The 16,788-nt window shown below is 45.8% G+C and overlaps 2 protein-coding genes across 2 annotated transcripts in view; one reads left to right on the plus strand and one right to left on the minus strand.

Annotated features, from left to right (window-relative positions):
- LOC310698726 (diacylglycerol O-acyltransferase 2-like) overlaps positions 1–7,500 on the plus strand; it is a 28,041-nt gene extending 20,541 nt beyond the window's left edge. Inside the window, exons 7-9 of the mRNA XM_083486132.1 lie at positions 1,116–1,290; positions 3,216–3,418; positions 4,816–7,500. Coding sequence (XP_083342258.1) covers positions 1,116–1,290; positions 3,216–3,418; positions 4,816–4,970 — 533 coding nt within the window. The 3' untranslated portion in view covers positions 4,971–7,500. The remainder of the gene's footprint in view (positions 1–1,115; positions 1,291–3,215; positions 3,419–4,815) is intronic.
- Positions 7,501–9,314: 1,814 nt separating this feature from the next.
- P2RY4 (pyrimidinergic receptor P2Y4) lies at positions 9,315–13,301 on the minus strand. The gene is made up of 2 exons (XM_083486674.1): positions 13,247–13,301; positions 9,315–11,306 (listed from the first exon to the last, which is right to left on the minus strand). The coding sequence occupies exon 2, from the start codon at positions 11,301–11,303 to the stop codon at positions 10,248–10,250; it is 1,056 nt and encodes a 351-aa protein (XP_083342800.1). The 5' UTR covers positions 11,304–11,306; positions 13,247–13,301; the 3' UTR covers positions 9,315–10,247.
- Between the last annotated feature and the right edge of the window lie 3,487 nt (positions 13,302–16,788).

A 16,788-nucleotide genomic window follows, 5' to 3' on the forward strand; every position in this document is an offset into this window, starting at 1 on the left:
GTGTCATGACACACAGTTTGGAAAGCTCTGGTCTACACTTAGGCAGGAAGAACCAGCTGCATAAATAAAATATGGGGGACACCTGGCTAGCCAATAGTACATGAGAAAAGGATCTAGGGATCTTCGTAGACCACAAGCTGAAAATGAGTCAATAGTGTGATGCAGTAGCAAAAAAGCTAATGCTATTCTAGGCTGCATCAACAGAAATCTAGTGTCAAGGTCAAGGGAAGGAATAATACCACTGTATTCTGCCTTGGGCAGACCACAACTGGAATACTGTGTCCAGTTCAGGGCAGAATGATATTGACAAGCTGGAATGCATGCAGAGAGAGGTAACAAAGATGATAAAAGGTCTGGAAACCAAGCCTTGTCAGGAACAGGTGAGGGAGTTGGGGATGCTTAGCTTGGAGAAGAGACCTAGAGGTGACATGAGAGTCATCTTCAAATATCTAAAGGGTTGCCCAATTGAAGACGTAGCAAGCTTGTTTTCTGCTGCTTCAGAGTGTGGGATGAACCTATGGATTCAGGTTACATGAAAGGAGATATCAGGAATAATTTTCTGACAGTAAGAGCTGTTCAACAGTGGAACGGACTCCCCTGAAAAGTGATGGACTCTCCTTCCTTGGAGGTTTTTGTTATGTACTGAAGTTCTCACCCTGGGCCAGCAGGGGGATACTGTAGATAGTTTTCACTCAGGTCCATGTCAGTTATTTTAGGCGGGAAACCTTGGGTTGTTGTTGCTACAAGGTTGACAGCCGGCTGCCTATAAAAGCAGGCCGGCTGAGCTGTTTGCTGTTCAGTTCTGTTCCAGCTTAGAAAATAAAGAGCTGCTTTTGAGAAATTGCTGTGTCGTCTGCCATGTCTACCCGCTATTCAACAGTTTTTATCAGAGGTTGGAGGGACATCTGTCATGGATGCTTTAGTTGTGATTCTTGCATTGCATGGGACAACCCTGCAATTCTATGATTTGATTCCCTGTGCAGATGTTCTCTTTATTATATCGTCAGCCCTTTAGGTCTAAAAAGCTGAAGAAATGATTTGGACATGCAACAGCCCTGCAAGTTGGTGGGGATTACAACAACTTCTAACTCTCTTCTGATTCTCTGGCCCTTTAGGTCTCTTCCCTGTGACCCGCAAGGCAATAGAATACCTCATATCCCGGAATGGGACTGGGAATGCTGTAGCGATTGTAGTTGGTGGTGCAGCAGAGGCCCTCTCCTGTCGGCCAGGAGTGACAACGCTGATCCTGAGTGAGCGCAAGGGGTTTGTTCGGATGGCGCTCCGACATGGGTGCGTACCACCAGTTGAACATCGAATTCCTTTCCTAGCTGACAGGTGGCAGAGAGTCCCCAGGAGGGCCAGAGGCTTAAGATGCCAATGGCATTTGAAGAGCCCTTCAGATGAATCAGAAGAAAGGTACCACACTGGCCAACCAGTGGCCCCTGGTTTGGACTAGGCAACCCGTTACGTTCCTTCCAACTCTACAATTCTATGTTTCTATGAAACTCTGGCAGCAATATTCAGCAGCACGTGTATTTTGATTCTGGAGGGTCAAGGAAGCTATCATGGTTGTTGTAGTTGTGGGTAGCTCCTGCACAGAATCATAGGAGGGTCTCCTAAGGGACATTTAGCCCAACTCCTTGAAATGCAAGAGTTACAGTTGCAAGAATTCCTGGCAGACAGCCAGGGCCGAATTTAGGTTTGATGAGGCCCTAAGCTACTGAAAGTAATGGGGCTCTTTATATGTCCAGCTGGCCTTTGTCAACAACAAATTGTCCCCGTTGTTTTTTGTTGTTGAATATATTCTATATGGTAATTTATGAACCTAATAGGTCCATACACAACACAAACACTATTGCTGTATGTATCACACTGTATGTAGGTTTTATTTTATTTGTTTTTAAACTTATATTTTGAAAATGTACATCCAAGTTTTTCCCCCCTTTTAAGTTTTTTGGGGGCTCTCAAGAGTGGGGCCCTAAGCTAAAGCTTGTTTAGCTTATACATAAATCTGGCACTGCAGACAGCAATCCAGCCTCTGTATAAAATGTTCTAAGGAAGGAGAGTCCACCACCTTCCAAGGGAGTCCGTCCCACTGTTGAACGACTCTCACCACCAGAAGGTTCTTCCCAATGTTGAGTCGGAATCTTCTTTCTTGTCATTTGAACCCATTGGTTCAGGTCCTCCCCTCTAGAGCCGCCGAAAACAAGCTTGCTCCATCTTCGATATTTGAAGATGGCTATCATGGCACCTCTTTATCATCTCCAGGCTAAACACCCCCAACTCCCTCCATCATTCCTCACAAGGCTTGGTTTCCAGACCCTTGCTGCAAATAACAGGTACCTGGTTGGTCACTGTGAGAAGAAGATGCTGGACTTAGATGGACCACTGGCCTGATCCAGCAGAGCTCTTCCGGAACCTTCAGGCCCAGAGGCAGTCTATTTTGATTCCTTGTGGCATTTGGCTACTGTGGCCATTCTGTTCTCAAAGTGGCATTTGGTCACTGTGAAAACAGGATGCTGGACTTAGATGGGCCCCATTTGGCCTGATCTAGCAGCCACACTCTTTTCATCTTCTTGTGTTTTAAATTTCTGAGGGGAGCTCTTTATTCCTGGGGCAGGGAGCTCTTGATCATAGAATCATAGAACTGTAGAGTTGGAAGGGAGCTTAAGAGTCAACTAGTTTACCCCCTTGCTGTTTAAGAATCACAATCTCGTGTTTTCTCATGATTTATTTTTGTTGTTTTTTTAAACGTATTTTTAAAAAAGATTTTCTTAGTTTACAAAAGTATGTGCAATGTCTCTCTCTCTTTCCCCCCCCTCCAAGTAACATTTTTACAGATCAGTTTCATTTGTTGTGACATTTAGAAAAAGAAGGGGAAAGGGGGTGAGGGTTGGGTCAGGTGGCGATGTTTCTATTATACTTAATATATGTGGGGTTTTGTGTCAGCGTCGCTTGTGCAGATTCTGTGCTGTTCACTTGTGTTCCTTTGGTGGTGAGAGAGGTTGGGGTTGGCCTAGGGTGTGGTTGTTCATTTGTGATTGGCTGTGGTGATCTTCGTTTTCATGTGTGAGTGGGTGGGTGTTTTGGATCAGGTTAGCCATATTGATTTGTATGCTGTTGGTGAATTTTTGTCGTTGTCTTGTTGGGCTGTGTATGTGATTGTTTTCAGGTGGTTTCTGTCTTAACATCCCTCCATGCTTTCTTTCCTCCAGGGCCCATCTGGTTCCTGCTTTCTCCTTTGGAGAGAATGACCTTTTCCAGCAGGTTCTCTTCAAGGAGGGGAGCTGGATGCGGAGAATCCAGGACAGATTCAGAAAGATCCTGGGCTTCTCCCCCTGCTTTTTTTATGGAAGGGGATTCTCCTCTGTCCGTTCCTGGGGACTCCTTCCTTTCCCCAGACCAGTCACCACTGTCAGTGAGTATTTCCTGACCCCAGAGGCATAGGGGGGGGGGGATGGGACCATGGGCGCCCTGGCCCCAGGGGCAATTTTGAGAGGGGGCGCAAACAGGAGCCCTCACAGCAGGCTTCTTCATAATAGCCTGGCTCCACACCAGAAGGAACACCGCCTTGGCTGCAGCAATTGTGCCTGGTGCAGTTCTGCCTCCCCCCCCCCCCCCCAGTCAGGCTTGATCTGGGGGAGGAAAACAGACAAGTGGATGGCAGAGCTTCAAAACCTTCTCACCCTCCTCGGCCATGGTACACCTCGCGCCCAACAGCAGCAGCTCTGCCACTGGGTCACTTCTGACCTGACAGTGGAGAGCATCCCACCTTAGCCGTGGCGAGGTGCGCCCGGCACATTCGTTGCCAGGTCAGGCCCAACCCAGTGGCAGAGAGCAGGGGGAGAGTTGGCAGTCGCTTCCCCACCCCTCTCCTAACCCTGAACTGTGGCTCATGGAGGGGGCCTGCCATGCTCCGCTCAGGGGGCGTGCCCCACCTGACTGCCCTGCGCAGCATGGGCATATGCTCCACCGCTGCCTGACCCTCCCATACCCACATACGGAATAGCTGTAGCTCACTGCATTATGGCTCACTGTAGTCTGTAGTCTCTCACTGCATCATGGGTTTTGTAATCTGAAATCTCTCATTGCATCATGGGGTTCATAGTTTGTATATCATTGGGGAAAGGCTGTAACTCAGTGGTACAGCATCTGCTCTGCATGCAGAAGGTCCCGGGTTCAGTCTCTGCCAGCATGTCTGGATAAGACTGGGAAACAGTCCCCTTGCCTGAAACCATGCAGAGCTTCTGCCAGTCAGTGTAGGCAATACTGAGCTTAATGGACCAAGGGCCTGATTTGGTCTAAGGTGGTTTTCTATGTAGTATTATTATTAACCATTTTATTTCTATACGGTTTTATATTTATAAAGAAAAAAATTCTAAAAGCGGTTCACAACACATTAAAACATAAAATAAAACAATGCAGAATAAAACATTACTTAAGGAAGTCATATATTAAATTATACATTCAAACCAATGTAATTAATAGGAAATGAAAATATAACCTTAAACATTACAAAGATGTCAGCTATGGAATGCACATTTAACTCAGCACAGTTAAGAGAAAAAATTCAAAAGAAAACATTACTAAAGGAAGTCAAATATAAAATGCACATTTAAAATAGCATAATTAAAGAAAGAGTAACATATGTACCCTGAGGGGTCCACATCATCTCACCTTGGTCTTGCCCGTGAGTTGAACTAGATTACCTTGGGTGGATCTCCCCAGCCCTACACTTCTACTATTCTATGAGGTCCTCCTCCTTTTTTGTCCTTCTGCACATGTTCAGCCTCTCCTTTCTTCTTCCCTCCTTAGTTGGAGAGCCCCTGGTGGTGCCCAGGATGGAGAACCCAACCTGTGAGATGGTGGATCGCTACCACGCCATGTACATCGCTTCTCTCCGCAAGCTCTTTGACGACCACAAAGCCACGTACGGGTTGTCAGAGACGGCCGAGCTTCGGATCCTGTGACTGAGATTGGCAACAAGGGGGTGGAGGGAGGAGACAAAGGTGCAGACAGGTTCCTGCCCCTCAGCAAGGGCTCCCTCACCTCTTATACCAGGCCCATGCTTGCCATGCAGAAGTTCCAAGTCCCCCAGCAACATAGCCTTAAAAAAGATTGACTGTTTTGCCCATGGACTCCCTGATTTTCCTATTTGGCCACAGTAAAGAAACTGTGCTAACAGAGTGCAGGAAATTAAGACAACACCTCTTAACTGCTGCCAGAAATCATTATTTGACAAAAATGGGGGTGGGGTAGGGAATTGAACACCATCCATGAGAGAATCATATAACCATAACATTGTAGAGTTGGAAAGTACCCTGTTGGGTCATCTAGTCTAACCCTCTGCAATGCAGGAATCACAACAAAATAATCCCTGACAGGTGGATAATGGATAACTAAAATATGGGACATAGTATGCATAATTAAACTTACACAATTGATGAGAACTAGAGAGGGAAGGCAACAAGATAGTGTCTAAAAATGGAGTATTTTAATAATGTTCTGGAGTAATAAGATAAACCCACATGTGTTAGTTGTCACCTTGTGATATTAATTTATTACATTTGATTTTGGAAATCTGTTCCTACGTGCTTAGCTCTGGCTATCCCCTATGTATTTGGCATCTGCCATTATACTTTGTTCCGTTTTATTATAAATAAATGTATGTTTTGTTAAAAAAAGGATTGACCAGTCGACGACAAGGAAAAAAACTACTGCCAGCCTGAGTAGATAATACTGAGCCACATGGATCAATGGATTTCTTTATGCAGCGTGTAGATATAATTATTACTCTAACCTAGACATCTTCAAAAGAAGGTTCGACAAATTCATGAAGGAGGAAAGGCTGTACTCTGCCTATATCATCGGAGGCGGTGAAGCTTTTGAATACCAGTTGCTGGAAACCACAGGAGGGGAGAGTGCTCTTGCACTCATATCCTCCTCATAGGTATCCCATGGTGGCCACTGTGAAAACAGGACACAGGACTAGACAGCTGTTGCAGGTCTGAGCTTAGTTTCTAATGATTCCTAAGTGGAACCTCCATGAATGGAGCCAATCTAACATTGAATGGGGCAGGGGGAACAGTCTTCCAGTTTGGAGGTAGTGCTGTGAAACATGTCTCTCATTTCTCTCCGGAGAATTTCAAACTACCGAATTATAAGGCTGCTTGGACAAAGACTCTGGTTATCAGTAAAAAAAAACCTCCTATCATATATTATTTCCTTCTGACAAGGTATAGCCATGAAGAGCTAGAGCTAATGACGGGTAGCTTCTTCAAGTTCCACTGTTTCACTATTGGTTGAGTCGAGGAAAATGGCGGAAGAGGACTCGAATACTGATTTAGTGAAATTGATCCTGTCTCAAATACAAGTTCTGAAGCCAATCCGAAAAGTCTTGGCAGAGCTTAAGAATGATCCGAAGCAGATGCAAGATAGATGGTTCACTATGAAGATCGTTTGAATATCCATGAGACCGTTACTCAAGCTAGCCATAATATTCTGGATAAACGAATTACCTGTTTGGAGTCACAGTTACACTGGAAAAATCAGCTTATAATTGGCTTTGAAAATCTTCCAACTCAAGCAAAATATATGGTGCAGAGCATACATACCCCGCAACATTTTTCTGATGAAAACAGGGACGTCCCATTCCATAATAATTTTACTATTTATACCCTACCCATCTTACTCAGTTGCCCCAGCCAATCTGGGCAGCTTTCAACATATATAAAAACATAATAAAACATTAAACATTAAAAAAACTTCCCTATACAGGATTGCCTTCAGACAGTTTGGGGGTTGGATAACTCCATACCCTCCAACATTTCTCCAATGAAAATAGGGTCACCCTAAGGAAAAGCAGGACAATCCGGGATCAAACCCACTCGGAGGACCTGGACTATATGGTGGATTTTTTCAAAAAGCTTCTCTCTCTGTGAGTGTACTTCCCAATTGAGATAGAACACGTTATCTTAATTCCTGTAACAAGCCAGAGGACTGCAACTCTTTCCAATATTATGATTGTGCAATTTCTGCATACCACTGCGAGAGACAAGATTCTACATACGTTTTGCCAATCAGTAAAATCTCTTGTGAAATGGAATCAAAATTAGATAGCAATTTATCCTGATTTTAGTCAAGAAATGTCTGAAAAGCACAGACTTTCCACAAAAGCACCAACTCTTGCAAGGTCAGAACAACTCCAATATTTCGTGTGCTTTCCAGCTACATTCTGCATTAACCATGAAGATCAAATTCACAAATTTGTCAGTCCCTCGAATGCAGAGGCCTTTATCTTAATCAAATTTGCAGATGATCAGACATGATGATTTAAGGAAGAAATGTAAATCTCTGAAGATGTCCTGGAGAGGTTTCATTTTGAATAACTCTGTGTTTTCACTTTCTTTTTTCTTTCTCCTCTCATTTGTTTTCTCATACTGACCCATTCTGAGAAAAAGCCTGGGCATACTGTCAATAAAAGAAATTAGCATTTTGCCAGCTTGTATATCAATTTATTCTGATCCTATTTCTTTTCATATAACCACATTTTAAATTAAATATTAGAGGTACTCCTCCCCTAACACCTCAGTTCTTCAGGTGTTGATAGATGGAAAGGCGAATGATCTGAAAATGAATATTATCCCCAGATTAATCTATATTTTGAGAGGAATTCCACTTCATATATCTGGAAAATATTTTCAGAAAACAAATCCTTTCTTTAGAAAATGTCTATGGGGTTTTTCACCTCTGAGAACATCTTTACAGAAAATGCAGCTACAAATTAATGAAGGAAGATTTGGTATTCCAAATATGGAGCTGTGCTACAATGCTTCCTTAATGGCAAGTATTAAATACTGGAAACCCACCAATTGGTGTTAAATTTCCAATCTGGACAATTTTAGAATATATTGTACATTTATAGCATCTTTGCTTGGAAGGAGAGTATTAGGAATAAAATATTTTAGAACTCGGGAATCTCTGGAAACAATTATGTCAGTTAGAAAGTTATGGAATATGATGTCTGAGATAAAAAATAGGTTTGACTCATGTTCTCATGCTAATTTGACTCTGTGGGAAAACCCAACTTTAAAAATTGGGGGGAAAGATGGCAATTGGAAAATTTGGATGGAAGCAAGCCTATTGACTTTGGATCAACTGACTTTTTAACATACACTGTTTCATGAGATAAATACCATCTATTGGATATAAACCCACAAGCACTACTTGCAGCTCTTAATAGTGATATACCTTTACTTTTGTTTGTTTTTTCCACTTTCATTTTAAGTTGTTCAATTAAACTGTTCTTAAAAAACAACAACAGAATGCAGGAGAGCAGGAGTGGGAGAAGGCTACTGTTTTCAAATCCAGCTTGCAGGCTCCCCATTGGGGCATATGGGTGGCCACTGTGAGAACAGGAGGCTGGACTAGTTGGGCTATTGGCTATTCTCCTCCCTCCTTATTGAATCCCCCCAACAACCCTGTAAGGTGGACTAGGCTGAGAGGCAGCAGCTGGCCTAGAGATCACCCACGTGAGCTTCATAGCCAAGTAAGGATTTGAATCCTGGTCTCTGCCAGATCCTAAAAATGGTAAAGGGACCCCTGACCATTAGGTCCAGTTGTGGCCGACTCTGGGGCTGCAGCGCTCATCTCGCTTTATTGGCCAAGGGAGCTGGCATACAGCTTCCGGGTCATGTGGCCAACATGACTAAGCCGCTTCTGGCAAACCAGAGCAGCGCACGGAAATGCCGTTTACCTTCCCGCAGGAGCAGTACCTATTTATCTACTTGCACTTTGATGTGCTTTTGAACTGCTAGGTTGGCAGGAGCAGGGACCGAGCAACGGGAGCTCACCCCGTCGCGGGGGATTCGAACCGCCGACCTTCTGATCAGCAAGTCCTAGGCTCTGTGGTTTAACCCACAGCGCCACCTGTGTCCCCTGCCAGGTCCTAGTCCACATCTAATCCCCACAACAACCCTGTGAGGTAGGCTAAGCTGAGAGGCAGAGACAGGCCTCCAAACTCCCCCAGCAAGTTTCACAGTTTCTGCTGCTTTTCCTGTGGAGCGCAATGATTTGAAGGGGCCAGCAATAAGGAGGTGAGTTTAAAGGAGCAAGCCCTCTAAGTGTCCCTATTTTTCAGGGACGTCCCTGATTTAGAGAAAGCACCCCAGTTTCTGATTTCATCCCAGAATGTCACTTTTCCTTAGGAGAATGCAGGAACCACAGCTTCCTTTTCATCAGAGAAACATTGGGTGGTATGTAGTTACCTGACCCCCAAATCACCTGAAGACAATTCTGTATAGCGAAGGTTTTTTAATGTTTAATGTTTTATTACATTTTTACATAAGTTGGAAGCTGCCCATAGTGGCTGGGGCAAACCAGTAAGATGTGGGAGGTATAAATAGTAAAATCATAATTATGGAATGGGATGTCCCTATTTTCATCGGAGAAATGTTGGAACGTATGGGATTCAATAGGGCCTTAACAGAGTGGAGAACTGGGCCAAAAGAATGTCAGCAGGAACAACTTAGGTAGGAATAATGAGGTGCACAAATATAGGGTTGGGGAATACCTATTTTGATAGCAGTCCACGTGAAAAGGATCTAGAGGTCTCAGTAGACTACAAGCTCAACCTGAGCTAATGCTATTCTAGGCTGCATCAACAGAAGTCCAGTGTACAGATGAAGGGAAATAATAGCACTGCTCTATTCTGCCTTGGTCAGGCCACACCTGGAGTCCTGTGCCTAGTTCTGGGTACCAATATTGACAAAGCTGGAAACTAGGCAGAGGAGGGTTACCAGGATGATAAAGGCCATTGCAGCCAAGCCCTGTGAGGAACAGTTGATAGAGTCTTTATATCAATAGAAATGGTATCCCTGAAAGTTGCATAAAGTTGGAAGGACAGGAGAGGGCAAGCATCCATCAAAGCCAAACGTTGTATAGTACTGGAATACTGCATGGAACACAATCAGAAGCCCTTCAAAACTGACTTCCAGAAAGATCTGGAAACAGCTAACTATTAAATTAACAGACATGATTAAAGAAGGAGAGAGGTTTAGATAAGTCAGTATAACTCTGTGTTGGAAGACTTATAAAAGCATAGATTTGTAGAGTTGGAAGGCACCCCAAAGGGTTTTCCAGTCCAACCCTTTGCAATGCAGGAATCACAGCTCAAGATTCCCTTACAGGCAGCCATTCAAACTCTGTTTAAAAACCTTCAGAATGATGAAATGGAGCACATCCCACAGTCAGATTTCACCCACAAGCTGGGAAATGGGGGCCAGAGTCAGTGCATGCCTGTTTCTGGGCCTTTTGAACAAGCTCTGGTGCAGCTTTCCCCTATAGAGGTTCCCAGCCAGGAAGTAGAGGATGGGATCAATGCAGCTATTGGCACTGGCCAAGGGCCTGGTGATTTTGTAGGCCACATTCACAGCGTTGAGTGTGCGACAGTCGGCCTTGAGCAGCCGAGAGGTGTAGTAGGCAGTCCGCGTGATGTGGAAAGGGAGGAAGCAGATGACGAAGACCACCACGACCACCACAATCATTTTGACAGAGCGTGCCTTGTAGGCAGGGACCTCCTGGCCAGAGTGAGGCCTCCACAGCTTCTGTGCCATCTGGCAGTAGCAGATGAGGACAACCAGGAACGGAAGGCCAAAGAGGAGGGCCATCACTGAGGAGCTGTAGCGTACGTAGTGGCCAAATTCGGCTGGCTTTGTGGTGTCGTGGCAGAGGGTATCATTTCCCCGGGCACTGATGGTGACGAAGACCAGGTTGGGGATGAGGCAGGTGGCAACCACCGCCCACACTCCCCCACAAATCAGGTGGGCGTGCCTCGTTTTGACCCACCTGAGGGCCTGGATGGGATGGCAGACCGCCACGTAGCGGTGGATGCTGATGCAGGTGAGGAAGAGGATGCTGCTGTAGAGGTTGGCATAGAAGAGGAAGCGCACCACCTTGCACATCCCCTCCCCGAAGGGCCAGTTGTTGCGGTTGGCATAGTAGTAGACCAGCGTGGGGAGAGAGAGGACGTAGAGGGTGTCGGACAGGGCCAGGTGGAACATGTACGTGGTGGTGGCATTCCAGGGCCGCATCCTGGAGATGAGTGCCCACAGGGAGTAGGAGTTGAGGATGAGGCCCACCACACAGACAGTGGCATAGGAGACAGGCAAGAGGATGAACTTGAACTCCTCATTGAAGATGCAGTTCTCCTTCTCCTCTCTAGTGCTGTTACCACCAGTGGCATTCCCAGCCCTGGGTGTGGTGGTGAAAGCCGCCATAGGAAGTGGCACCATCAGGCTGCCCATCTCCTGAAAATCAGGGAGAAAAAAATGCTTCACAAAGGCTGGTGGCCATAAGCTTCTCGGGTGAAGACGCAGAATGAGCACCTGACCAGAAATTATTTAGCTGTGATTCTTGCATTGACCCTTGAGGGTCCCTTCCAACTATACAATTCTATAATTCTATGACGATGATGATATTATTAGAACATAAGAAGATCCTGCTAGATCAGACCAATGGCCCGTCTACTCCAGCCTCCTGGACTAGATGCCCTTTAGGGGAAACCTGCAAGCAGGATTCAAGCACAAGAGCCCTCTCTCCTCCTGTGGTCTCCAGCAGCTGGCATTCAAGATCATTGTTTCCTCCAATTGTGGTGGCAGAGCATGACCATCCTGGCTAGTAGCTATCACTAGCCCTGTCATCCTCCAAGACTGTGTCTAATCCACTTTTAAGCCATCCAGGTTAGTGGCCATCACTGCCTCCTGGGGGAGGGAGTTCCACAGTTTAACTATGTGATGCATGAAGAAGGACTTCCTATTACCTGTCCTGAATCTTCAAACATTCAGCTTCATTGGATACCCACAAGTCCCAGTGTTATGAGAGAGGGAGGAAAGCTTTTCTCTGCCCACTTTCTCCAGGCCATACATAATTCTATAGACTATCATGTGATCTAGTACTCTCATAATCACCTTCACCATCATTTCATTTATAGGCCACCTTTCCTCCAAGGATGGTATACATGTTGTTCCCTCTCCCAGTTTTGTCTTCACAACAACTCTGCAAGGCAGGTCAGGCTGAGAGGCAGCAGCTTACTCCAAAGGTCACCCAGTGAGCTTCAGGGCCAAATGGGAATTCTAACCCTCATCTCTCTCAGGTCCCCATCTGTCTCTCTAACCACTGGCATCACATGGAGCTGGCCTGCCCCACCCTTCCATTCCAGTGTGAGGATTATTAGAAAAATGATTGAGATCCTGGATGCCAGGCCCATGAAGCTAAAGAAACCCCTGTTTTCGCTGCTGTCAGTGAGGACATTGTGGTATAATGGTCAGAGTGTCAGACTAGGAACCGGGGGGTTGAAATCCCTTATCAACCAACCACATGCAGTGGCGAAGGAAGCCGCTCGGGCATTTGGGGCAGCACACCCAGAGATGGGGCAAGCCGCCCATAGGGGCAGGGCGCACCGTGGGGCCTCCAGACTCCTCCCACTCAGCCGCCCTACAGCTGGGGGGGGGGCAGCGGGCGACCCGTTTGGGCAGCACAGAGCCTGTGTGTGTTCAAGCCACCGTGTCTCTCCCAGGAGAGACGCGTGGCTTGGGCGCTCTGCAGGCCCCATGGTGAGTGCCACCTGGCATTTTGTCACCCTTCTCAGTGGTGACACCCAGGGCGGACCCTACCTACCACACACCCCTGCCTCCACCCCTGAACCCAAGAAGCTCATTGAGTGATCCCGGGCCAGCCATTGTCTCTTTAAAGCAAGCCAGGTTTTCTTTTTGCACACAGAAAGCGGCTGTGAGAGAAGTTCCTTCAAAACAACCACCCCATCACATGCCCATAGCACGGAGGGAGGTGGAAAGCTCCTCTCCCATTGCACATGTTCAGATATTTAACCTGGATGCAAGTCCCAATGAGCTCAATAGGACTTGCTTCTGAGTAGACATGCATAGGATTTCACTGAGCTGTGATTCCTGCACTGCGGGGAAGTGGGCTAGGTAAGGTCCCTTCCAATTCTACTGGAAGGAGGTAGAGCTCTCCTTAATTGCAAGTTTTTAAGCAGAGGTTGCTTTAGTTGTGATTCCTGCCTGGGTGGGTGGGTGGGTGGGTGGGATGGTGGTCAGACTAGAGAACTCTTGGGGTCCTTTCCAGCTCTACAATTCCTTGATTCTATGATTCTAGAAATGTATAGGATTGCCCTAAAGGTGGAGGAGGCTCCAGCTAAGGGAATGTGGGATTCTCTTATCCCCCTACTCACCTTCTGTCTTGAGGATTCGAGCAGAGTGAGAAAACAGGAACAACTTCCTGGGGAAACCTGCCCTGAATGTCCCCCGCCCTCTAATTCAAGCTGCTCAAATAATCCCGCAGAACTAACAAAAGAGCCTTTGTGAGAATGGCTGGCCCCTCTAGAAAAAGGATTCTTAATTGGTGTCGCCCAAATGCAGGGTCACCCAGGGAAAAATAATGTCTCAAAGGGATCTTTGTGCTGCCGCAAAATCTTGTGGAATTGCCAAAGGCAACTGTAGAATGCTGGTCTTCCCCATCTGGTCCACGAGAGTGCACCCACTTTGCTCCTTCCCCTATTGATTGAGAGGCAATGTTGTGTAGTGGCTAGAGTGTCAGGCTAGGACCTGGGAGATGCCAGGGTTTAAAACCCCCACTTGGCCATGAAACTCAATGTGTGTGACTGTGGAGGCCACTAATTGCACCTTTCATCCTGACCTACCGGTACCTCACGAGGTTGCGGGGATGAATTGAGCAGTGGGAGAACCATGTAAGACATCTAGTGATCATGGGAGAGAAAAGATATATCTCCTTAAATATGGGGAACCAATGTAGTATTCACCCATGGTTGGGGACTACAAATCCCATCTTTCCCCTGACCACTGGTCAGGCTGGCTAGGGCTGATGGGAGTTGTATCCCACAACCACTGAAAGACACCATATCAGCTAACTGTACTATGCAGGATGACCAGCCTTGGTTTGCGAGATGACCGCTGACCATCCACACAGGACAGTAACCTAATAGCAGCCTGGTTTTACAACCCTCAAGCCAGCCTCGTCTGTGCAGGAAGCACCTCCCCCTTCCCCTTGTATAACTAATTGCATTTGATGAAGCTAACTATGCTGATGATGCCTGGTTCCCCGCTCCCCTGAATGTGAACACGCTGACCTGTCTGAACTCTTAATTTACAGGCTGATTCAGTTTATCAAGGCAGCCCCAGCTAATCTTGGGTAGATAATAACCAGAGCCCTTGTCGGCTAAATCGATTAAGCATATCTCATTTGCAAGATAAGCTCCAATTGCCCTCACAGCAATTAAGATGCAGCTTGGTCTCGTTGTACCCTAGCAAAAGAGCCCGCTGGGGCTGGCCGCTCAGGGTGAGGAGAATTCAATGGGCTTCGTTTTGTTCCGGAGAAACCAGAGACACGGCTGTGACTTTCAATCTGGCATGTTCAGCTCATTGAATATGTTTTGGGCTCTCATTGAACGCTCCCTCCTGCTATGGGAAGTTGCCTTATTATGGCCAATTTTTGAAGCCTGAAATAAAATTTGTTGTATTCTCTGTTTTTTTGTATGTGGTGTAGATTCCCCCACTCCCCTGATTTTATTTATTTTTGTTACATTGAGTACACTGTTTAGCCCTGATAGTTAATGGAGAAAAAATACATTAGGGGTTGGACTAAATGACCCTTGGCATCCCTTCTGACTACAATTCTATGATTCTGTGATTCATTGGGGGTTTTGAAGCAGAGGTTGCCTCTCCATCTGTCAGGGGTATTTTTTAGTTGAGATTCCTGCATCAAAGCGGGTTGGACTAGATGACCCTTGGAGTCCTTTCCAACTCTACAATTCTGATTCTATGCTTCATTGGAGGATTTAGGAGTTGGGGATTTGGATGAAGTGAGTTAGCGAAGGAATTAGCAGCCAACAGCAGTTCTAATGAGCTGATTCTAATGAGCTCCTCTGGGAGCTCGTGACCTGGACTTGCAAATGGGCATTTGTGAGGGCGTTTTGAAGGGGAGGCCCAGAGAACCAAGAGACATAGAGGGCAAGGGAGCTGCTGCAGTGACCTGCAACACCTCTGCCATGTTTGTCTTCCTGCCTGAGCATGTGCAAAGCTACACCTGCAACAAGTGCAAGCTGGTTGCCTTGCTGGAAGAGAAGATCCGGCAATCTGAGGCCCACCAAACAGCACTTGGAGCTACTGGGCAAGATGAGGAATTTTTCAGTGGAGCAGAGAGTGGACTGTCCTGGAATAGTGATGTGTGTGCAAGGTGGTGGAAGATCACTCATTGCAAGAGATGGTCCCCTGGAGGTACGTAATGCACAGAAGCAAGTCTGTCAGGAGTCGTGCAGTGTCTCTCGAGCTGCAAAATCGATTCCATGCCTCACCTCAAATTCCAGAGGAGCAAGGACATTAGTTACAGACCTCAGACCACACAGAGGTGGCTGTGGAAGGTGCAGCGCACAGAATGATTTCTGCCGCTCCCCAGAGGAGGAAGACACATGAGGTGGTTGTATGTGACTCCCTACTGAGGGGGAACAGAGGCAGCAGTGTGCGGAGGTAACAGGATGTCCCAGGAGGTGTGCTGTCTTCCAGGTGGAAAGATTAATGATGTGACAGAGAAGTTGGCAAGTCTTATAAAGCCCACTGACTACAGCCCCTTCCTTCTGATCCATGCGGGTGCAAATGACACAGCCTTTGACATACAGTAAGAGACTATGACATGAGTCTGGGCAGGATGGGACTCTGGGAGTAATCTAGTTCAACCCCTCTGAAGAAGGAGAAAACAACCTTGCTCTGTCTTTCACACAGGAGTCTTACAGGTATTTGAAGATGGCTTTTAGAAGACATCTGAAGGCAGCCCTGTTTAGGGAAGCTTTTAATGTTTAATAGACTATTGTATTTAGATATTCTGTTGAATGCCGCCCAGAGTGGCTGGGAAACCCAGCCAGATGGAGTATAAATAATTTATTATTATTATTATTATTATTATTATTATTATTATTATTATTATTCACCAACAGAATTTGGACTAGTCTGAGATTATCCTCCTAACCATTTCCAGAGCAAGTACAGGGGATTATTGATCATGTGGATCACATCTCCTCTTTCAGCTGGTAACATTAACTTTAACCCTGCATTGCAGGTGTTAGGCTACATGGTCCTTGTGAACCTTCTAACTCTACAGTTCTATGATTCTAATGAATACATCATGTCAAAGGCATTAGTTTACAGGATCCTAAGTGGTGAAGTAAGACACCTGCCAAGGGTTTTAAACAGCAACCGTGCAGTGACTTTGTTTCCATTCTTTGTACTGAACTATTGTCCTTGGACTGTCTCGATATTTTGGCTAATGCTGATTCTTCTCAGGAACTGAAATAAAATTTAAGATTCTGTTTCCAGTTTTCTTAGGGGAAGCTCATTGAAATTTCTATGCACAGATGCTATCATGCTCCTTTGCAAATGTAAAAACTGTTCCATATCACCTAATTATTGAAAGGCTTGCAATAAACTTGGCATGCATTATCATTTAGGGTGGGAAAGGAAGTTGGTGCAAGATTTTTGGAATTTAATTTTGACGGAAATGACCAATGTTATGAAAGAAACTCTTGTTTATTGTCCAAAATTAATGTGATTGACATACCAATGGACATACCAATGTAGATGTATTATCCAAAGAATTGGTCTTGTATATGATCTTGGCAGCTTAAATAGTCATTGCAACTCAGCCCTAAATCTTACACTGGACGCTCAGTATCACTCACTCTGGAATAGAGCTAGCATTGAGAAA

This window comes from Podarcis liolepis (genome assembly GCF_965112155.1).
Source record: "Podarcis liolepis genome assembly, chromosome: Z".
In the NCBI taxonomy this organism is placed as follows: Eukaryota; Metazoa; Chordata; class Lepidosauria; order Squamata; family Lacertidae; genus Podarcis; species Podarcis liolepis.